Source organism: Rhinatrema bivittatum, chromosome 1 (genome assembly GCF_901001135.1).
Source record: "Rhinatrema bivittatum chromosome 1, aRhiBiv1.1, whole genome shotgun sequence".
NCBI classification, from domain to species: domain Eukaryota; kingdom Metazoa; phylum Chordata; class Amphibia; order Gymnophiona; family Rhinatrematidae; genus Rhinatrema; species Rhinatrema bivittatum.
In genome coordinates, this window is record NC_042615.1 from 708,310,360 (window position 1) to 708,333,651 (window position 23,292).

Here is a 23,292-nt window from a genome sequence, read left to right on the forward strand (position 1 = left end):
ATATGCGCTATTCCAGATGCATCCTTTTAATACAATTGTAGAATAATATCATAATCCCTAATGGTAAATTATCTGTGCAACCAAGGCGGGGGTTGATGTTGGGTTATGTTTGGGAATCTTAAGCACACAGCTAATGAATTTCAACTGGTCAGACTGGATGGACCTTTTTTGTCTTCATCTGCCATCATTTATTGTGTAACTGTGTGTGCTTGATGTCTGATTTGTTGCATCTTAATATTACATTAAATTCTGTATCTACTTAATGCCACTACTTCTGTCCTTTTCCGTATTACTGTTTCTAGTACAAATTTTCTTACCATTGCCTTACGTTTGTCTGAATTGAAATCCACTTACCATCGACTTGGTTGGACTGCTTCATTTTTCGACCTGTACCCTTTCTATACCCTCACTGTGATGGGATTTACAACTGATTATTGTATTAATTGCAAGTATGTCAACATTATTTAGTATATGTATTTAATAAGTCTAATAGGAATAGCAATCAGTTATATATATTTATCATCTCAAATGTAAACTTCAGAGTTTCCATTTTAAACAAGTCCACAGAGCGAGATATTCTTCTTCTTAGATCAAAGCAATCTTTGATGGAAAAGTGATGGCAAAAGAAGAGATCAAGTAAGATATATGCTATTTCAGTAGGAAGGGAGGATGTACAGACAAGATGGACCTTGCTGCTGCCATCATATCCTCTGCTTCTGTTTTCCTTTAAAACTGATGGATGGAAGAAATACAGTTAAAATCTCTCTCAAATTTCTCATTAATGGCCATCATCTTGTAAATTAGCTATTATTACTTCTTATCATTGCCTGTTAAATGTCAAAATTGGCCATTGCAATGAAGAAATAGGCCTTCAGAATGAATTCATTATTTGTTAGTTCTTCTTAAACTGAATTGATACATTACTGCATATGGAAGGTGCCCAAATCTAATTTTAAATTATGTTTGTTAGGTGGCAACAAGGACAATATCCGAGCAGGATGTAAGAAATGTGGCTACCGTAAGTATATACAACATTCTCCATATGCATTACTTAACTGACATTTAACATTTTCTCTAGTTAAGCAATCTCCATCTTATAATAGAATAGACTGGCTTTTGGAGTTTTCCTTGGGGCTATAGGCTACTCATAGCCTATAGTAAAAGTAGTAAAAGTAATGTTGTTGATTATATAGTTATGTAGCTACAAGTGTTATTTTTTTCTCTCTTTGCTCTCCTTTTGCTAATATTCTTCCCCTTTCTCCTCTGTCCCTCCTGCTTTTTGTCATGGTTCTCCATGCTTCATCTGCCCCTATTGGCGATATCTGTAGTCAACCCACCCAATCCTGCAGTGATGCTTTGCTTGTCCCATTCCCCCATTATGAATTCTTAGTACTCCCACACCTGTATTAATGACCATCCCTGCTTACCCATTGCCAAGATGCTCCCTCTCACTGTCTTCACCATCTTCAACAAGTTAAATGTGCTCTCATCCAAACCATCACAGTTATTGGTTTTGCACCCTCATTCTCATATCCTTCGTGAGCAAGAAGATTGTTAACAGTGAGTGAAAAAGAACTTTCTCCGATTAGTTTTAAATGTGCCACATGCTAACTTCATGGAGTGCCCCCTAATCCTTCTATTATCTGAAAGAATAAATAACCGATTCACATTTACCCGTTCTAGACCTCTCATGATTTTAAACACCTCTATCATATCCCCCCTCAGCCGTCTTTTCTCCAAGCTGAACAGTTCTAACCTCTTCAGCCTTTCCTCATAGGGGAGCTGTTCCATCCCCTTTATCATTTTGCTCGCCCTTCCCTGTACCTTCTCCATCGCAATTATATCTTTTTTTGAGATGCGGCGACCAGAATTGTACACAGCATTCAAGGTGCAGCCTCACCATGGAGCGATACAGAGGCATTATGGCATTTTCCGTTTTATTCACCATTCCCTTTCTAATTCCCAACATTCTGTTTGCTTTTCTGACTGCCGTAGCACACTGAACCGATGATTTCAATGTGTTATACAGTATGCCTAAATCTCTTCCTAATATGGAACTTAACATTGTGTAACTATAGAATGGGTTATTTTTCTCTATATGCATCACCTTGCAGTTATCCACATTAAATTGCATTTGCCATTTGGATGCCCAATTTTTCAGTCTCACAAGGTCTTCCTGCAATTCATCACAATCCGCTTGCGATTTAACTACTCTGAATAATTTTGTATCATCTGCGAATTTGATTACCTCACTCGTAGTATTCCTTTCCAGATCATTTATAAATATATTGAAAGCACAGGTCCCAGTACAGATCTCCACTGCCCACTTCTCGTCACTGAGAAAATTGTTGATTTAATCCTACTCTCTGTTTCCTGTCTTTTAGCCAGTTTGTAATCCACGAATGGACATCGCCACCTATTCCATGACTTTTTAATTTTCCTAGAAGCCTCTCATGAGGAACTTTGTCAAATACCTTCTGAAAATCCAAATACACTACATCTACTGGTTCACCTTTATCTACGTGTTTATTAACTCCTTCAAAAAAGTGAAGCAGATTTGTGAGGCAAGACTTGCCTTGGTTAAAGCCATGCTGACTTTGTTCCATTAAATCATGTCTTTCTATATGTTCTGTAATCTTCATATTTAGAATACTTTCCACTGTTTTTCCTGGCACTGAAAACAGACTAACTGATCTGTAGTTTCCCGGATCGCCCCTGGAGCCCTTTTTCAATATTGGGGTTACATTAGCCACCCTCCAGTCTTCAGGTACAATGGATGATTTTAATGATAGGCTACACATTTTTACTAATAGATCTGAAATTTCATTTTTGAGTTCCTTCAGAACCCTTGGGCGCATTCCATCCTGTCCAGGTGATTTACTACTCTTCAGTTTGTCAATCAGGCCTTCCACATCTTCTAGGTTCACCGTGATTTGGTTCAGTCCATCTGAATCATTACCCATGAAAGCCTTCTCCGGAACGAGTATCTCCCCAGCATCCTCTTCAGTAAACACTGAAGCAAAGAAATAGTTTAATCTTTCCATGATGGCCTTATCTTCTCTAAGTACCCCTTTAACCCCTCGATCATCTAATAGTCCAACCGAGTTCCTCGCAGGCTTTCTGTTTCGGATATATTTTTAAAGGTTTTTACTGTGAGTTTTTGCCTCTACGGCCAACTTCTTTTCAAATTCTCTTAGCCTGTCTTATCAATGTCTTACATTTAACTTGCCAACACTTAATGTGGAAAAGAGGATTTACAGTCAGACAACATCCAGCAAGGCATGGATCTGTGCAGTCTGGGTAACAAGCATCGGGTAACTTGCTTGTTGTGGCGGTTACTACCTGTAACCATTAAGCCTTATGCTCACCTTTTGATGCAACTCTAACATTACTCTCTGCATCAATGGCAGGGGGTGGTAGGAAATTTGAATCAAACAGTTACCAACAAGACCACAAAGACCCGAGTTTTACAGTTCAAAAACACGGACTTTGAGGAAATGGGGAAGTACCTAGAGGAAGAACTAAAAGGATGGGAGAACGAGAGAGATGTGGATCAGCAGAGGACCAATCTAAAAGGACCAATCGCCAAGGCAACTACTCTATATGTTAGAAATGTAAAGAAAAGCAAAAAAAAATTGAAACCTATCTGGTTCTCAAAGGAGGTGGCTGACAAAATAAAGGCTAAAAGAACAGCGTTCAAGAAATATAAAAGATCCCAAAAGGAGGAGCACAAAGAAGAATATCTGGTAGAACTGAGGGAGACAAAGAAATTAATCATGTTGGCAAAAAGTCAAGCGGAAGAGAGGATTGCCAAGGAGATAAAAAATGGTGACAACACATTTTTCAGATACATCAGCGAAAAGAGAAAAGTCCAAAGTGGTATAGTGAAATTGAAAGGTAGAAATGATCAATGTGTGGAGAGAGATGAAGAAATGGCAGAAATATTAAACGAATACTTCAGCTCTGTGTTCACTAAAGAAGACACTGGAGAAGGACCATCTCTACACAACAAGAAACTGAAGGGAAGTGGAATAGATGAAAATCCTTTTACAGTAGAAAATGTATGGGAAGAGCTAAAGAATCTGAAAGTGGACAAAGCCATGGGGCCTGATGGGATTCATCCAAGGATACTGAGGGAGCTCAGAGATGTGCTGGCGGGTCCGCTGTGTGACCTGTTCAATAGATCCCTAGAAACGGGAGTGGTGCCGAGTGATTGGAGAAGAGCGGTGATGGTCCCGCTTCACAAGAGTGGGAACAGAGAGGAGGCTGGTAACTACAGACCGGTTAGCCTCACTTCGGTGGTGGGAAAAGTAATGGAGTCACTGTTGAAAGAGAGAATAGTGAACTATCTACAGTCCGGAGAATTGCTGGACCAGAGGCAGCATGGATTCACCAGGGGAAGATCCTGTCAGACAAATCTGATTTACTTTTTTGACTGGGTAACCAAGGAATTGGATCGAGGAAGAGCGCTCAATGTCATCTACTTGGATTTCAGCAAAGCTTTTGATACGGTTCCGCACAGGAGACTGGTGAATAAAACGAGAAGCTTAGGAGTGAGTGCCGAGGTGGTGACCTGGATTGCAAACTGGTTGACGGACAGAAGACAATGTGTGATGGTAAATGGAACTTTCTCTGAAGAGAGAGCGGTTTTAAGTGGTGTACCGCAAGGATCGGTGTTGGGACCGGTCCTGTTCAATATCTTTGTGAGCGACATTGCGGACGGGATAGAAGGTAAGGTTTGTCTTTTTGCGGATGACACTAAGATCTGCAACAGAGTGGACACGCTGGAAGGAGTGGAGAGAATGAGACGGGATTTAAGGAAACTGGAAGAGTGGTCGAAGATATGGCAGCTGAGATTCAATGCCAAGAAGTGCAAAGTCATGCATATGGGGAGTGGAAATCCGAATGAACTGTATTCGATGGGGGGGGAAGGCTGATGTGCACGGAGCAGGAGAGAGACCTTGGGGTGATAGTGTCTAATGATATGAAGTCTGCGAAACAATGCGACAAGGCGATAGCAAAAGCCAGAAGAATGCTGGGCTGCATAGAGAGAGGAATATAGAGTAAGAAAAGGGAAGTGATTATCCCCTTTTACAGGTCCTTGGTGAGGCCTCACCTGGAGTACAGTGTTCAGTTCTGAAGACCGTATCTACAAAGAGACAAAGACAAGATGGAAGCGGTACAGAGAAGGGCAACCAGGAAGGTGGAGGGTCTTCATCGGATGACATACGAGGAGAGATTGAAGAATCTAAATATGTACTCCCTGGAGGAAAGGAGGAGCAGGGGTGATATGATTCAGACTTTCAGATACTTGAAAAACTTTAATGATCCAAAGACGACAAACCTTTTCCATCAGAAAAAAATCAGCAGAACCAGAGGTCACGAGCTGAGGCTCCAGGGAGGAAGACTAAGAACCAATGTCAGGAAGTATTTCTTCACGGAAATGGTGGTGGATGCCTGGAATGCCCTTCCGGAGGAAGTGGTGGTCTAAAACTGTGAAGGACTTCAAAGGGGCGTGGGATAAACACTGTGGATCCATCAAGTCTAGAGGGCGTGAATAAAGAGGAGGCAGCAAAACACTGCACGGAGTGGCAGTAGCCACAGAGGCATTCACGGAGCGGGATGCCAGTGGTTGGTGTTCCACCTTCACGGAGTGGAAGGATGGAGGGCTGCCATCTCCAAAAAAAAAAAAAAAACCAACAAAAAAAACAAACAAACAAAAAAAAACAAAACAGGGGTGGGTAAGAGTATGGGGCAGGGGTGTGGCCTGCTTGTTACAGCAGTTGCTACCCCTAATTGAGCTGGATGTTCACTTGGATGCAGATACGGCGCTGCTCTCTACATTGGTGGTGGGCTGGAGGGGAATTAGGGCTGGAGGGTACTGTAAGCCAATAGTAACAGGTGGGAGAGAGAAAAAGGGAAATAAAAAAATGGATAAAGTGCGTAGCTTGCTGGGCAGACTGGATGGGCCGTTTGGTCTTCTTCTGCCGTCATTTCTATGTTTCTATGTAAGGGCCCTGAACTTGGTGGTCGGTGAAACAGATAAGTATTGGAAAATAAGTGTGGGAGCTTGCTGGGCAGACTGGATGGGCCGATTGGTCTTTTTCTGCCGTCATTTCTATGTTTCTATGTTTCCTATTTTCTTCTGGTGGATCCTTCTTCCAGTTTTTGAATGAAGATCTTTTGGCTAAAATAGCCTCTTTCATCTCACCTTTTAACCATGCCGGTTATCGTTTTGCCTTCCTTCTATCTATCCTCTTTTTTTTATTTTTGAACTTACCTGCTTCTTTGAGCAGTAGTAAGTTCCATGCGCTGGCTGGTTGCCAGTGCATACTTCCCCTGGACAGGGCCTAATGGCCGCTGTCTCGGCCGGTCCACCCCTTTCATAGAGCCCGGCACTTCCGCATATACCAGGTGATACACACGTGACCAGGCCATTTTCAAAATGCGCTCTGCGCACGCACAGCCCAGCCACATTCATAACTCTCGGTATTTGCGCGCACCGGGCTTTTAAAATTAACCCATTAGAGAATAGGTTAAATTGTTATATTAGTTTTTGTTTTTTTTATGAACATGTATGTTTTTATTATTTTATGTTCAAATATTTTTATTGATTTCAAAAATACAGATGGAGAACAAGGAAAGAATGTCACATAAATGGGATCGGGTTCACTGGTTTGCATTTTCCAATGCCCGTATATATAATATGCACCATATCTCATCTGCAATCAATCAATCCCTCCCACTGCTGATATCCCCCGCCTCCAATTCCCCTACCTGTTATCCTGCCGGACTACTATCAACTGAAATCCACTATCTACATAAATGGCAGTCAGTAGTCATTCAAGATTAAACTTCTGGCCTGATGTGGCAATGATTGTAAATAAGAGTCCCAAATAGGAACAAAAAAATCTATGTTTTCTGATCAGAACAATTTTATCTACATATTTTTCATTTACACACATAATATGAATTTGATTTCTCCACTACGTTAATATCGGGAATTCATTTCCCAATCAATGTTGCAAGATGGGTTTTTTTTAGCCAATAACAGGACTTTCTAGATCTTAAGTCGCATGAATTTCTTACCTAAAGCCACCCCCCGCATATTATCAAATATCAAGACATCTGACTATAGAGGTAACTGCACCCCAGTTCCAAAAAGAACCTATTACATCCCCAAAATTGAAGTCCCAGGCACCTGATTACATTTTTCATTAACAGCAGACTGGGCATTATTCATGTGGAATGTCCTCTTTTGAGAACAATATTTCCTCATTAAGAATTTATATTATACTTCCTGTAAATCTATATTACAGGTAAAATATTTTATTTTCTTGAAAAAGAGGGCATATTGAAACTGTAAGATCTAGATCAAGCTCAGCTTTCCAACCTGCCACTAATTGCCCAAAATCAATGTTAAGTATCAGGTCTAGGAAGTGACAGGAAAAGTAAGATGTAGAGTGCCGGGTGGGGTCTACTATATCAAATATTTCCGATGGCAGTACCCTGTTTTTCTTGCCCTAATCTGTCACTTTCAGGGATTGACTATAACTTCTAGCTTGCAAATAAGGAAAATAGCGCTTGTTATCCAACTCAAATTCAGCTACCATGTCCGTAAAAGATTTTATATCCCCCTCCTCAGTCAAAAATTGTGCAATCACTCTTAGCCCCTGAGCATCCCACTTCATAAAAATTGAGTGATAGATAGCCGGGAGAAATGCCTCATTACCAATCATGGGCAAAAACTGAGAAACACTACTTTTTAACTGCAAGGAGGAGCAAAAATATCACCACAATAAAATCGAGGGAGTAACTAAAGAGCTCTCTCTAAAATGCCGTGGTAGCACCATCAACGAAGAATACAAAAGGTACCTCAGATTTTCTTGAGTTCCAAGTTCCAAGTCCTCGTCCAAACTCTTCCAAGTTCCAAGTCTTCGTCTGAGTCCTTCCAAGTTCCAAGTACCAAGTGTTCTTGTCTCTTCTGAGTCCCAAGCTCCTCATGTCTTTGTCTTGCCTTGAATCCTCAAGAGTCCTCGTCTCGTCTGAGTTCCACATCTCAAGCATCTTCGTCACGTCTGAGTTCCAAGTTCTAAGTAACCTCGCCTTGTTCAAGTCTTCAGCCTAGTCCAAGGTCGAGGCCCCTTCTTGTTCCTAGTTCCAGTACCATCGCCTGTCCTCGACCTCTGTCCTTCCTGCCGCATCTGCCGCTCCTTAGTGGCAGGTCCAAAAGGGCTGTCAAGTCTCTACCGGTGCGTGCAGGTTCGGCAAAGGTTAGGGCGGTGGTCAGCCTGTTCCTCCCATGCTTGGACACGTCTTGCCTTCTGCGGCGCTTCCACGGAGCTCCTCTCTGCAGTCGCGCCGTGGTCCAAGGGCACACATCTCCCCAGAATCGGGAGAGTTGCCTAGCGCTCCCGCAATAAGATGAACAACTTAACAAACTGTGGTGCTGAAGAGAGACCAGGCAGAGCCACGAAGTGGACCATTTTTTAAAAATGGTCGACGGTGACCTAGATGGTAGTGTTGCCACAGGAGGCAGGCTGGTCCACTATGAAATCCATTGCGATGTGGGTCCATGGCTCACTCGGGATAGGCTGCGGTTGCAAGAGTCCCCATGGACATCCCATGGGAGGCTTATGGCGGGCACAAGTAGGACAGGACTCTACATAGGCCTGTATGTCTTTTCTCATGGTAGGCCACCAATAGAACCGCTGGAGTGTGGAGAGTGTTCTAGACTGACCCGGGTGTCCTGCCGTCAAGGAATCGTGAGCCCACCGAAGAACCCTCCGTCGTAATTGGCAAGGGACCACTGTCTTCCCAGGTGGCACTGGAAATGTGGTGGACAGGATGACCTTAGTAGGTTTAATTATGTGCCGTAGGATGTTGGGGACATCCTCTGCAATGAAGGATCTGGAGAGTGTATCGGCATAGCAATTTTTATTTGCAGGTTGGTAGCGCAGCAGGAAATTAAATCTGGTAAAAAAAGAGGGCCCAACGGGCCTGGCAATGGTTCAAACGCTGAGCACGGTGTAAATCCTCAAGGATTTTGTGATCGGTATACACTGTGATCTGGTGTTGGGCTTCCTCGAGCCAGGGACGCCATTCCTCGAAGGCCAGCTTGATAGCCAGTAACTCCTTATCCCCGATTGCATAATGTTCTGCTGGAGAGAAGTGCCAGGAAAAAAAAGGACACGGGTGTAAGGTATGGGTAGTCGAGTACTGGTTTAGAACCACCACTACTCCAATGTCGGGGGCGTCAACCTCGACTACGCATGGACGCCTGGGATCTGGATGGCGGAGACACGGCTCCTGGAGAAAGGCGCCTTAAGATCCTGGAAGGCGGTCATGGCTTCAGGCGACCACTGATAGGGATTGTCCCCCTGCAAGTCATGGCAGTGAGTGGTGCGGTCAGGATAGATTAATGGCGAATAAAAGACCGGTAGTAATTGGCAAAGCCAAGGAATCTCTGTAGAGACTTGAGATCCGTAGGTTGAGGCCAATCGCGGATACTCTTCAATTTCTGGGAATCCATTCTGAACCCTTGACTGGAAACCACATAGCCAAGGAAAGGAACAGTCTCCTGCTCGAAGGAACGCTTTTCGAGTTTAGCATAAAGTTTATTGTCCGGTAGATGCTGGAGGACACGAGAGACATCCTGGCGGTGGCTTTGTAGGTCTTGGGAGAAGACTAGGATGTAATCTAGGTACACCACAACACATTGGTAAAGCATATCTCTGAAGACCTCATTTATGAGATTCTGAAAAACCACAGGGGCACTGCAAAGGCCAAATGGCATCACAAGGTTCTTGCTGTTACGTGTGGTTGCTTTTGTGGATACGGACCAAATTGTAAGCTCCCCTGAGGTCCAATTTGGAGAAAATGTTTGCTCCCCGAAGTGTATCGAAAAGCTCTGAAATCAAAGGCAATGGATAGCGGTCTTTTAGGGTGATCTGATTTAGGCCTCAGTAATCGATGCAGCAACAGAGTGAGCCATCTTTTTTCCCCTACAAAGAAAAATCCTGCTCCCGCGGGAGACTTGGAGGGCCAAATGAACCCTTTGGCCAGGTTCTTGCAGATGTACTCCGATATGGCCTGAGTCTTGGTTAGCGATAATGGGTAGATCCTACCCCAAGGAAGCTGTTATGTTTTTGTAAGGATGTGAACCCTGTGCCGAGATGAGAGGTGTCTCCGCCCACAGGGAGACACCTCTCATCACCATCGGTAGGCACGGTCTCAGCGGCGTAGGACACAGCTGTATGATAGAGACTTTATTATGAAGGAAGGAAAGGCAGAGCCCGCAGAGCAGGAGATGCAAATAAGTACAGTTCTGAGCAGTGGGGTATACCCAGGATGATACCACTGATGTGAAGATCTGGTAGTGGCCCGCAGAGCGGGGTACACCAGGAAGTCCCTTCAGACGAGTAGAGATTACTTCAGAAGTGCAGATCCAGTAGTGGCCTGCAGAGCGGGGTTTGCCGAGGATGTCTCTACTGAAGATGATGATGATGAGAAGACAGAGGTGCTGGAACCCGGAAGTGGATCTTGTAGCTGGTGCGGCAATACCCTGCAGCTCAGGGTATACTGGAACAACTTTTACTAAAGAGGAAACGGTAGTGGCCCGAGGTACAAGGTACACCGCAGAGAAGCTTCAGTAAAGCTAGTATCATTGAAGTCTGTAGTAAAGTGCTCACAAGTGGTAATTCCAGGAGAGTGTCCCGAGAAGTGGGTCAAGTAGATTTCCAAGGCAAGAAGGCCCTCTGAGGAGCGGATAGCCAGGAACACGGAAGGGCCCCCGAGGAGCGAGTACCCAGAGCGTCCACACGCCAAGAGAGGAATCTGGAACTGGAAGTCCAATAATGGAGTGGATTCAGCAATGAGTGAATTCCTTGCTAACTCATAGCAGCAGAGGGCCGGGCAACTTAAGTACAGCAGCGAGTTGATTTTTCATCCGGAGAGGACGCCCCTGATGTTCCCGCCATGACGTGTACAAAGGAGGCCCTTGCACGCACGGGCAACACCTTAGGTGATTCCGGAGACAATATGGCGGTCGGCAGCACCCACGCCGTCCCGGGGACTCCGGGGAGGTCGGCATTGGTTGGCAGAGGCCGCCATTCTTCCTAAGATTGATGGTGCAGGAGAAAGGAAGTGAGCATGAGAGGTCGCAGTTGTCTGCAACCAATGGGCGTAACAGAGGCTATGTGTTGGGCAACAAGTTTATAGTGCAATTGTAAGAACAATGCGGGGATAAGGTGTCCATGGCCTTCTTAGAGAACACATCAGCAAATGAAGAGTATTGTAGTGGAAGACCGGGAGGAGATAGCGAAGCATTCAGGCAAGGCAGGGGCGAGACGACTCCAGATGGTTGTCATAGCAGGCGGAGCCCCAACACAAGAGCTGTAAGGTGGCCCAGTCGAACTGCGGGGTGTGTTGCTGTAGCTAGGGCAGTCCCAGGACCACAGGATGAATGGCCTTGTCCAGAATGTGGAAGGAAATGGTTTCTACTTGCAGAGACCCTGCGCGGAGCTGAATAGGAGTCGTGGTGTGAGTAACCTCACCAAGTACAGGTTCTCCATGAATGGACGAGACGAGTAAGGGCACTGGGGAGCGGATGGTGGGGTTCCAGAGATGCTCGGTCAATTGTTTTAAAATAAAGTTCCCACCAGCCCCAGAGTCCACCAAAGCCAAAGTGTGAAACTCCTGGTTATCCTTCTTAATTGAGATGGGTACTGTCAATGGAGGAGACGGCGAAGTCAGGCCTAGGAGCAGTCCTCCCGCTGAACCTAGGCCTGGGAGTTTCCCGGACAGATTGGTCACGAGGCTATGGCATGTCCGGATTTGCCGCAGTACAGGCAGACGGTGTTGCTGGCGACGGTGTTGTTCCTTGGGGGAGAGTCTGCTCCAGCCCATCTGCATTGGCTCATCTTCAGTTTTGCTCTGAGGTGCGGACATCCTGGGTGAAGACGAACTTCGAGTTAGGGATGAGCCTGGTGTAGATTTTCTGGGCGCTCTAGACTCCCGTGAACGCTCTTGCAGGCGGCGGGCGATGCGACCAGCAAGGTCTGTCAAAGAGTCCAGGGATGCAGGCAATTCATGAGTCGCCAACTCATTCTTAATCCGGGAACTCAGACCTTCGAGGTAGATGGATCGTAAGCAGTCTGAGTCCCAGTGAAGTTCCGACGAAAAGGTCCGGAATTCAATAACATAGTCAGTTAATGAACGAGAACCTTGTTGGAGATGGAGAAGTGATGACCCGGAAATGACTTTTCTGCCTGGATCGTCGAAGACAGAGCAAAATAAGGCAAGAAACCCAGGAAGGTCTCGGAGAACTGGGTCAGCACACTCCCAGAGAGGTGCTGCCCAGGCCAAGGCCTTACCATTCAGAAGGGAAAGGATGTAGGTTGTCTTGGTGATCACATCTGGGAAGTGAGCTGGTTGCAGACAGAAGTGCATATTGCATTGATTCAAGAAAAACCTGCACATAAAAGGGTTCCCTGAAAAGCGTGGAGGTGCCGGCAAGGGCACGGTGGGCCGAGGAACTGGCATAGAGGTGGAGGAATTGAGCTTGGTAGTCGTGGCGGCCGTCACGGCAGCGTCTAAACGAGTGCTCAAGTATCAATGGCTACTGCCAGTGTTTCCAGGAACTTTTGCTGCTTCGCTGATTCTTTGTACCAGGCCAGGGATGGCCTGGATAGCTGAGACCTCTGCTGGGTCCATGGACTTGGCAATCTGTTAGGATTCGTGGGTTTTGTGGATCCTTGGCCGAGGTGAGGTTGTAACCACCTGCTGAGAGGAGCCACAGGTCCTCACCGTCGGGAGGTGAGGTCAGGTGCAGCAGGAGATGTAGTAGTGTGTAGAGGAACAGAGCGTCCTGCGTCGCAGCCACGTGATCGCAGGAGCTTGTAGGGAGAATACTGTGGGGGATCCCGAGGAGCGGGGTGAGAGACACAGTTAAGAGGGAACCCACTGTATACAGGCTGAGCTGGAGATGCAAGTGCCAGAGCAGAACCCTCCGAGAGAGAAGCGCAAGGCAGGAAGTTCAGGAGGTATGCCGCAGAGACAGTCCCAAGGGGGCGGGGCTGCATGGCGAAAGAGGCTCTGATGTGATGACGTAGGCTGTCCCACAGAGCGGGGAAGGCCGAGTCGAATTTCCAAAGTAATGACATAAGCAACTCCAAGGAGCGGGGCTGCGCACAATGGAACCTCTGGTAGAGGAACGAAGACACTACCCCGAGAATCGGGGAGGTGCCAAGTATAGTCACTGGTGTAGAACGTAGGCACTGCCCCGAGGAGCGGGGAAGCATGAACACAGTCACCGGTGCAGAACGTAGGCGCAGCCCCAAGGAGCGGGAAGCGCAGAGTACAGTCACTGGCGTAGGCACTGCCCCAAGGACCGAGGATACGCAGGTTCGAGTCTCCAAAGTAGTAAGGCAGTTCTGGAAGGCAACCCTGAGGAGCAGGGAGGCCAGCAGGCAGGACCTCTGGAAGGCGCAGGGCTAGCCCGAGGAGCGGGGGAAGCCTGAAGACAAGGTCTCCAACTGGAGCGTGAGCAGGCCCCCAAGGAGCGGGTACCCGAGCCAGAGTCACAGGTAGATCCGAAACAGGAACCATGGGTCAGAGGAGACAGGAGCAAGCACCAATAGCGAAGGAACTTGTTGCCGAGTCAGCTAGCAAGGGGCAAAGGTGGTGCTTAAGAACTCATCCTAGTGATGTCATTAGTCGGGGACGCCCGAGAGGTTCCCACCAATGAGTCTTCAAAGGAAGGCCCGGTGGCACGCGCATGCGCCTAGGAAGGCCCGGAGTCGGTGTGGATGGCGGCGGCGTCCCAACCACCACGGGGAACCTTGGGAAACCGGAGGTATGCGGCGGTAGCGGCTAGCCCCAGCTGCGAGTATGCCCGGAGAGGAGAGAAGGGCAGCACATGACGTGAGTTGAATTGTTTGCAGCCGTCTGCGGCTGATAGTCATAACATACCCAACTTCTTTACCCAATGATTTTGCTCAAACTAGATTAGATAATTATCCAAAACACAATTTAAATCCCTCCCCAACTACCAACTGAGTGTAAGTATGAAGATAAGATCCTAGCCAGGTGCTCATGGTTATTGGGGGCATAAATGTTACTTAAAGACTATAGGTTTCTCAAATAACATACCTTCCACTATTAAATATCATCCTTCTCCATTAGAGACTACCCTGTTCTCCTGGAAGGGGACAGTCTTACCAATTTAGATCGCCACCCCTGCTTTTTCGGTACCAGATTGAGATGAACATATGGAATGTTTTTATCATTTTATGAATGTTTTATCATGTAAACCACTCTGATTTGAACCTGGAGCGACGGTATCTAAATTAAGTATTTTACATAGATAGAATCTTTTGCTTTTTGAAAGTCATTTCAGGGCGGTGGTATAGGTGATGGTTCTATGTCATATGGATTATTCTGACTCCCTGTATCGAGGCCTGCCTGCTTCATTATTTGTGCGCTGCAGTTTATTCAGAATGCTACAGCAGGGTTAATCTCAGATTGTGGTTACCGGGACCATGTTTCCCCATTATTGTAAAGCTGGCATTGGTTACCTATTAAATGGCATATTAATTTTAAGATTGCAATTCTGCTTTTCAAAGATGTGAAGGAAAATGGTCCTGAGTGGTTTAAATCTGTACTTGCAAAGATCTACTTGGAATATACAATGTATTTGGTAGGGCAGCAGGAGCTAGTGGTTCCATCATCCAAGATGTTTAAGGTGTCAGGTCCAGTATTATGAATTGCTCTCCTTTTTGATGTATGAGTAAAGGACAATTATATGACTTTCTGAAAAAAGGTGAAGGCATTTAGTGCAGTTTGAGCTGGATGATTGGTTAGGAACAGTTTAGGTTGGTGTCCTAGAAGATCTGATTTTATTGAATTGAGTAAATCAATAAGACAAGTGGTGCTGTGACTTGGAGATTACAAGGAGAAATACTCTGAGAGGGGAGAGTTTGGGCAGAAGATATTGTGTTCTTCCTCTCCCTGAGGGAGGAGGAAACCCCTTCCCCCCATTACCTATGGGTGCATGCCATTTGAATCTGACTGCATAAAGGAGCTGAAGACTCTATATTGTGAGAAGTAGAACATTTTGCATCAAGGCACAAGGCAAGTAAGATAGTGGAGGTATCACTAAGGTAGGAGAGATGGGGAAGAAGAGAATTTGTAGGAGAGAAGGAACTGGGTGAGGAGATGAAGCATCACTGGGGGGGGGAGGGGTGTGAAGAGGTGAAAATGTCACAAAGAAAAGGGTGAGGCCCAGAGATGACATGGGGCAGGAGGAAGTAGACTTTTTAACACAGAAAATGTAGTTTAACTGTGTGTTAAGATTTTTTTCTTTTATAGTACATGCATAGTAAATTATTGAAATATGATTATTCCACTAATTTTAATACTGTAATGTGTTCAGAACAAATTGATGCAGTTTTCAAATAATTTTACTAAATATGTTATAACAGACTTAGGGGTAGATTTTAAAACATGTGCGCGCAGATCCCGGAGTCCGCACATGGACGCACCGATTTTATAACATGCAGGCGTCGCCGTGCGCATGTTATAAAATACGATACCCACGCGCACATGAACGTCTGATTTTGTATCGGTGTGTGCAGGTGCCCACTTGGGCGCATGGGGGGGAATTTTTTAACTCACGTACAATGACGAGATCGGGCCTTTGCCCAGTTCCCTCCCAGTCCGCTCCAATTAAAGAGTGGACTAAAAAGGAACTTCCCTATCACCCTAACTCACCTTTCTCCCTTTTCCCCTCTCCACCCCAACCCCTAAACCCGCCCTATTTTTTTCTTACAAAATTACCTCCTCCTTTGAGCAGAAGTAAGATACACGTGCTAGGCAGCATGCGCTTCACTGAAACAGAGCAAAATGGAACTGTCCAGCCAGCCTCCACCCTTTTTCAAAACCCCGGCTCTTCCGCACGTACTGGCAGATACGCACGTGGTTGGGCTGTTTTGAAAATTCACTCAGTGCGTGCTCGTCTCAGCCATGTGCATATCTGCCGGGATTTCTGCGCACCAGGCTTTAAAAATCCCTCCGTTAGGAGCTACAGAAGTTAAGCAGGGGAAGGCAGTGTGGCTCGGAGCAGGCTCGGCGCACGCAAGGTGCACAATTGTACACCCCCTTGCGCGCCGACCCCAGATTTTATAACATATCACATGTTGAACATTTCTGTCTCTGTGCTGCTTTGGATCGCCTTTATAGTATATTTAAATATTTAAGAATGTATATTTTTGTAAACGATTTTTGTAGACTGTATTAAAAATGTAATTACAGATTTCTTTGTGTCTTTATGTAAATTGACTTGGTAAGTGTCATATTAGGACATGCTAGGGAGATAAAGTTTCTAGATAAAATAAATGATCTCTTCATGAAGCAGCTGGTCCAGGAACAGATGAGAGGGAGAGCCATTTTAGATCTAATTCTTAGTGGAACACAGGATTTGGTGCGAGAAGTAATGATAGTGGGGCCACTTGGCAGTAGTGATCATAACACAATCAAATTTGACTTAAATTAAGTAATTCTACTGCTCTTGCACTTAACATTCAGTTAGGGAGTCTTTGATAAAATAAGGAAAATAGAAAAAGCTGAAAGGTGCAGCTACAAAGATTAAGAGTTTACATCAGGCTTAAACATTTAAAAATACCATCTGGGAAACCCAGAAACAGATTTATTCCATGCATTAAAGAAGGTGAAAGGAAGGCATAAATGCCTCTTAGCATGGTTAAAAGGTGAGGTGAAAGTGGCTATTTTAGCCAAAAGAACTTCTTTCAAAAATTGGAAAAAGGATTCATCTGAAGAAAATAGGAAAAAGCATATGCATTAGTAATAGATGAAAAAAAATAAGGCAGGCAAAAAGAGAATTTGAAAAGAAGCTGGTCATAAAAGCAAAAACTCATAATGCAAACTTTTTAAATATATCTGAAGTAGGAAACCTGTGAAGGAGTCAGTTAGAGCTGGATGATCGAGGGCTTTAACATAGAAACATAGAAACATAGAAACATAGAAATGACGGCAGAAGAAGACCAAACGGCCCATCCAGTCTGCCCAGCAAGCTTCACACGTTTTTTTCTCTCATACTTATCTGTTTCTCTTAGCTCTTGGTTCTATTTCCCTTCCACCCCCACCATTGAAATATCTAGCTTGATTAGTTAGGGGTAGTAGGGGTAGTAACCGCCGCAATAAGCAAGCTACACCCATGCTTATTTGTTTTACCCAGACTATGTTATACAGTCCTTATTGGTTGTTTTTCTTCTCCCCTGCTGTTGAAGCAGGGAGCTATGCTGGAAATGCGTGATGTATCAGTCTTCTCCCATGCTGTTGAAGCAGAGAGCCATGCTGGATATGCATCGAAAGTGAAGTATCGGACACAATTGGTTTGGGGTAGTAACCGCCGTAACAAGCCAGCTACTCCCCACTTTGTGAGTGCGAACCCTTTTTTTCTTCTCCCCTGCCGTTGAAGCAGAGAACTATGCTGTATATGCATTGAAGGTGAAGCATCAGGCTTATTTGGTTTGGGGTAGTAACCGCCGTAACAAGCCAGCTACTCCCCTCTTGTGAGTGTAAATCAATTTTTCCACATTTCCTCTTGCTGTTGAAGCTTAGAGCGATGTTGGAGTCACAGTAAGCATGTGTATGTTTATTGAATAAGGGTATTGTCTCCAGGCAGTAGCCGTCATTCTGGCGAGTCACCCACTCTTCATTGGCGGCCTCTTGACTTTATGGATCCACAGTGTTTATCCCACGCCCCTTTGAAGTCCTTCACAGTTCTGGTCTTCACCACATCCTCCGGAAGGGCATTCCAGGCGTCCACCACCCTCTCCGTGAAGAAATACTTCCTGACATTGGTTCTGAATCTTCCTCCCTGGAGCTTCAAATCGTGACCCCTGGTTCTGCTGATTTTTTTCCTATGGAACAGGTTTGTCGTTGTCTTTGGATCATTAAAACCTTTCAAGTATCTGAAAGTCTGTATCATATCACCTCTGCTCCTCCTTTCCTCCAGGGTGTACATATTTAGATTCTTCAATCTCTCCTCGTACGTCATGCAATGAAGATCCTCCACCTTCTTGGTCGCCCTTCTCTGTACCGCTTCCATCTTGTCTTTGTCTTTTTGTAGATACGGTCTCCAGAACTGAACACAGTACTCCAGGTGAGGCCTCACCAAGGACCTGTACAAGGGAATAATCACTTCCCTTTTCTTACTCGATATTCCTCTCTCTATGCAGCCCAGCACTTAGGAAAGACAAGGGGCACTTAGGAAAGACAAGGCCATTTCAGAAACATTAAGAGGGTAATTTTAAAAAGCATTTATATGCTTGAGATTGGGTTGTACATGTTTAAATTCAAAAGTGGACTTTTGAAATTGCTACAATATATGCAATAGAATTGTCCACTTATGCACTTTACGCACACAAATGGTTTTGTAAAATTGCTACAATAGTATGCTATATTTACACGTGAAAATCCTTTTAAAATTACTTCCTAAATTAATTCTTTGCTTTGGTATTTACTGAAAAGGATTTGAGGCAATACCTGTTTTGGAAACTGATTCCATTATGATAATTCAGAAAAAATGAAATCACAGTGAAGTTGGAAGGTGTAATAGGGTAAATTGACAAAATAAAGAACAGCAAATCGCTCGGACCAGATGGTATATACCCCAGAGTTTTGAAAGAATCTACCCTTTAGAGAAGAGATGGCTGAGATATGATGGAGGTCTATAAAATCATGAGAGTAATAGAATGGGTAATTTAAATCGGTTATTTACTCTTTGAAAAAATGCAAAGAATTAGGGATACTCCATGAAGTTAGAAAAGCAAATTGGAGAAGATTCTGTTTTACTCGGCACACAATTAAGCTCTGAAATTCTTGCCAGAGGATGTGGTTAAGGCAATTAGCATAGCTGATTTTAAAAAAGGTTTGTACAAGTTCCTGGAGAAGTCCATAAACTGTTAATAAACAAGTAGATTTAAGGAATAGCCACTCTTCCCACTGCACAGTAGTAGCAGGGGCTCTGTTTGCTGTTTGAGATCTTGCTAGGTACTTATGCCCTGGATTGGCCACTATTAGAAACAGGGTACTGGGCTTGAGGGACCCTCGGTGTGACCCAGTATGGCAATCTTATGTTCTAATGAGTACTCCCCTTCGGACTATCAGTGGCACCGAGTGTCTTCTCCAAATGCTTAGCTGTACTAGAAGCGCACCGTCAGGGCATCCAGGTCTTTCGGTACCTAGATAACTGGCTAGTGAGGGCTGTTTCGCAGAAGCAGTTCTTACCTCCCTACAGAAGTCTAGTCAGCTCCTACAGTCATTTGGTTTCCTGGTGAACTTTGAAAAATTGATCCTAGTTCCCACCCAGAAACAAAATTCATAGGAGCATTGATAGATTCCCTATAGGGAAAAGCCTTCCTTCCATCAAACAGAGCGAACACACTCAGAAAACATATATATTGACTGCTGAATGCAGATCCAAAAAAGCCAGAGACATTCTAGTCTTTCTGAGACCCATGGCAGCCGTAGGTCATGTACTTCCACTGACCTGCAACTCTTATAGTAGAGCCTTCGCTCCCAAAGGGACCACTTAGCTCAGTCCTTAACAATCTCTGTAGATGTCTCACAAAGCATGAACCAGGGCCTTCTCTGGTGGCTACAACTTTTGATCCTCCAAAAGGGGGCACCACTCTGGCTGCTTCCTCACCAAATACCATTAGTGGCAGAAGCTTCCTCAAAAGGATGGAAAGATATGATAGAGGTTTATAAAATCATAATTGGAGCTTAATGGTTAAATGCAAATTGATTGTTTACTCTTTCAAAAAATAAAAAGACATGATGATACTCCATGAAATTGCTAAATGGCACATTTGAAACAAATCAGAGAAAATATTTTTCCACTCAACACACAAGTTCTGGAATTCATTGCCACAGGATGTGTTAAATGCAGTTATCATTGCTGGGTGTTTGGACTAGTTCCTGGAGGAAAAATTAATAAACTGTTATTAACCAGGTAATTTTGGGTAAAACAACTGCTTATCCTTGGGCATAAGCAGCATTGGATTTATTTATGATTTGAAATCCTGCCAGATACTTTTGATCCGGATAGGCCACAGTTGGGCTTGATGGACCCTTGGTCTAACCCAGTATGGCTGCTCTTATGTTAAGGGTCAACCAGAAAAGTTGTCAGTAGAGGTCATAGTACAAAGGAACTGTGGCATTTAAAGGCTCCATTCACTGAGCTGATGAAGGGAGCATAAGCTCACCAGTGCTAGCCACAGGTCTATTCAATTAGTCCAATATAAAATTATAACTGATAATTTAAAAATAAGGGTTAAACAAGTTATTTGGAAGTCAGTTACAGTTGCAAATGATATTTCCCTGATATGAAATTGGTATATATTTTATTATCCTAGTGGAACATATGTATGACCTACAAATATGAAGCTGTTGCAAAAAATGTGCAGACAGAAAATTTCAGGAAATCTATAAACCCACAGATGATTGTGTATCCCAGGACTTGTAATTGCATTCTTTTTGTCATGTCATATCAGACAAACAGTATTGTACAGTATGGCAATAGTATTTTTCCTGATGTTAATTATGTTTACTAAATAGAAACTGTATATAAAAATTCTTTTGAACTCAGTAAAAATATGTGAAGATAAAAATGATGCTTAGGACAGTTGGTAAAATGGTCATTGCATTGAGACATTCATAACCACTTTTAATTTCCACCTTCATGGTAAGGTGACACTGGATGTGGTGCTAACAAAGGTAGACAATATCCGTGAAGTTATGGTAAGTGACAACTTAGAGTTCAGATATCACCATAGTTCACTAGAAACACTAAATCAGAAGCAAACAAGGATCCTTGATTTCAGAAGGGCTGACTTTAAGAAAATTAATAATTATGTTAAAAAAGCTTTGACAAGGAATTTGAGAGAGATATTAGCTATGGGCCGCAATAAAAAAAAGAGCCTTGACATGGTAAAAAATCATTGTGTCAGGCATGTTGTGAAGGGGAAGAGATTGAAGAGACCACTATGGTTCAGCAAAAAAGTAAGAGCAAAAAGAATAATGTGGAGATCCACCTTTTACTGCTAGGTCTGGAAACAACTCTGCTGGGGCCCACTTAGCCGAAGGTCTATCCATTTCTTGGATGGGGTCTCTGTAAAACTTTTTAAGAATGTAGAGATCCATATTCAGACATAGTCTGGATATCAAATTTAGGCCAGGATTCATCATTTCTTGCCGAATGATGAACGTGGCGGTAAAGGGGGACAAAGAAGGGGGTGATAGCCTGCAGCTGGCTGCATTCAGTGATGGAGTTTCGCCGTAAAAGGTGATGCTATTTCCCGTGCTAGTGCCGGCGATATTGTTCTAAACATTATCACAGGCAGCGGTGCCACCAGCCTATTTTCCTAATCCCCTCCCTAACTCCTCCCCGACTCCTCTGCTCCACCTAATTTGAATGCTACCGTCACGATAAAGCCATTATCGCGTGCGTTAGGGCCTTATGGCTCGCGATAATGGCCTTTCGCGGATTGGAAAATAACTCCATTGGCTAGATAAATTTATCCAGCTAACTTTGGAGGAATATTCATTAGTGCAGCCGCGCTATTTAATATAGCCGGCTAACTATAGAACAGGTTTTTGGCCTGACCAGACTTAGCTGGCCAAGTTATCTGGCTACCTCTGAATATGAGAATTAGCTGGCAAACTTAGCCAGCTAACTCAAGTTTTCCAATACGCCCCCCAGAACATCCCTCATTTAGCTGGCTAATTCTTACTGGCTATCTTATTAGCAGGCTAGAATTCAGCCGGATAAGCCCAAACATTCATTTAGCCAGCTAACTTGTAAGTTAACCGGCTAAATGCTTTTGAATATGCATTTCAAGTTTCTAATCTAGTATAAGGCCAGTATCAACAGCTCCCCCCACCACATGCTGAGGACCAGTCACTGTCAAAAAAAAAAACCCTCTCCCACCCACCCCCCTGAGTCCAAAAGTTCAATCAGAAACATTTGTAATAATACTGCTTCGTTTGGCCCATTCCTCCATAGTGACACTGATGCCAAAATTCCTCAGCTGCTGCAGTGCTCTTTTAAACACCAAGGGGCCAATGCAGTAAAGTTTGCTCATCCTAGCTCAGAAGTTAACGCATGGTCGAAAGCGCATTTTAGACTAACACCAGATGCAAAAAGGGAATTAGTGCATCCAAAACACACATCCAAACAAATGTGTAGCTAATAGTGCTCATCACGTATAAATGTCATGTAGATGAGGCTATTAGCTCTTACCCCCTAATGCAGAAAAATGCTGGTCACCCAACACACCTGTTTTTAATGCAGCAAATTTAACGCCAGCTCTGGAACTGGCATTAAGTCATGCTGCACTCCAAGGGCGCATGAAAAAAACAAAAATACTGCTCTCTTTGGTTCCTCCTACCTGGTGTCATTGTGATACTAAGATCTACTGTTTGCGACAATGAAAATGAAAGGAAAATATAGCGGACTAATAAGCAAAAAAGATTTCTGGGCGCACAGTGTACACACACAATATATATGCTTCAGGGTGATGCTGTTGTGCATGTAAATCGACTGTGCGGTGAGAAAACGGACACTCATATTGAGCGCCCATTTTCCTGACTTGCCCAGAGCTCCTGAATGCCTGATGCTTTTAAGTGCTAGGGATGCACAATTTTTACCTAGTGCGTCCTTTTTAACGCAGCTGCTCATTTAAATATAGTATCGGGCGCCCAAGAGAATGGGATGTGCGCGCGTCAGGAAAATGGGCGCTCAATATTGCATCGGCCTGCAAGAGAGAAGTGGCTCTCTCAGCAGCACAGGCTTAATTGTAGTAGCACTGCTTTTCTGTCCCTCTTTCTCTCCACAGTTTTGGGCACAGTTGTGCATAGAAGCAGGAGTTTGGAGAGACTTCTCCAGGAGGAAACCCTTTTCATTTTCCAGTAATCTTTATTGTATTAAAGTGTAATCTTTTATTTGTCATTAATCATTCAAATGTTTTTGTTGTTCTTCAGCTGGCCACCTAACCTTTGAATGCCGAAACTTTCTACGGGTAGACCCCAAGAGAGACATTGTTTTAGATGTCAGCAGTACAAGCAGTGAGGATAGTGAAGAAGAGAATGATGAACTGGCAAGACTGCAGACCATAACTGATAAAAAGAGTAAGTTGCAACAGACACATTGACATAGTGTAAACTCTAGATCAGTGTTTCCCAAGGCATTCCCTACATTAACAAAAA

The 23,292-nt window shown here is 44.2% G+C and overlaps 1 protein-coding gene across 1 annotated transcript in view; it reads left to right on the forward strand.

The window, feature by feature from the left end:
* SREK1IP1 (SREK1 interacting protein 1) overlaps window positions 1–23,292 on the forward strand; it is a 125,894-nt gene that overhangs the window by 87,505 nt on the left and 15,097 nt on the right. Inside the window, exons 2-3 of the mRNA XM_029576331.1 lie at window positions 971–1,018; window positions 23,068–23,214. Of these exons, the coding sequence (XP_029432191.1) occupies window positions 971–1,018; window positions 23,068–23,214 (195 nt within the window). The remainder of the gene's footprint in view (window positions 1–970; window positions 1,019–23,067; window positions 23,215–23,292) is intronic.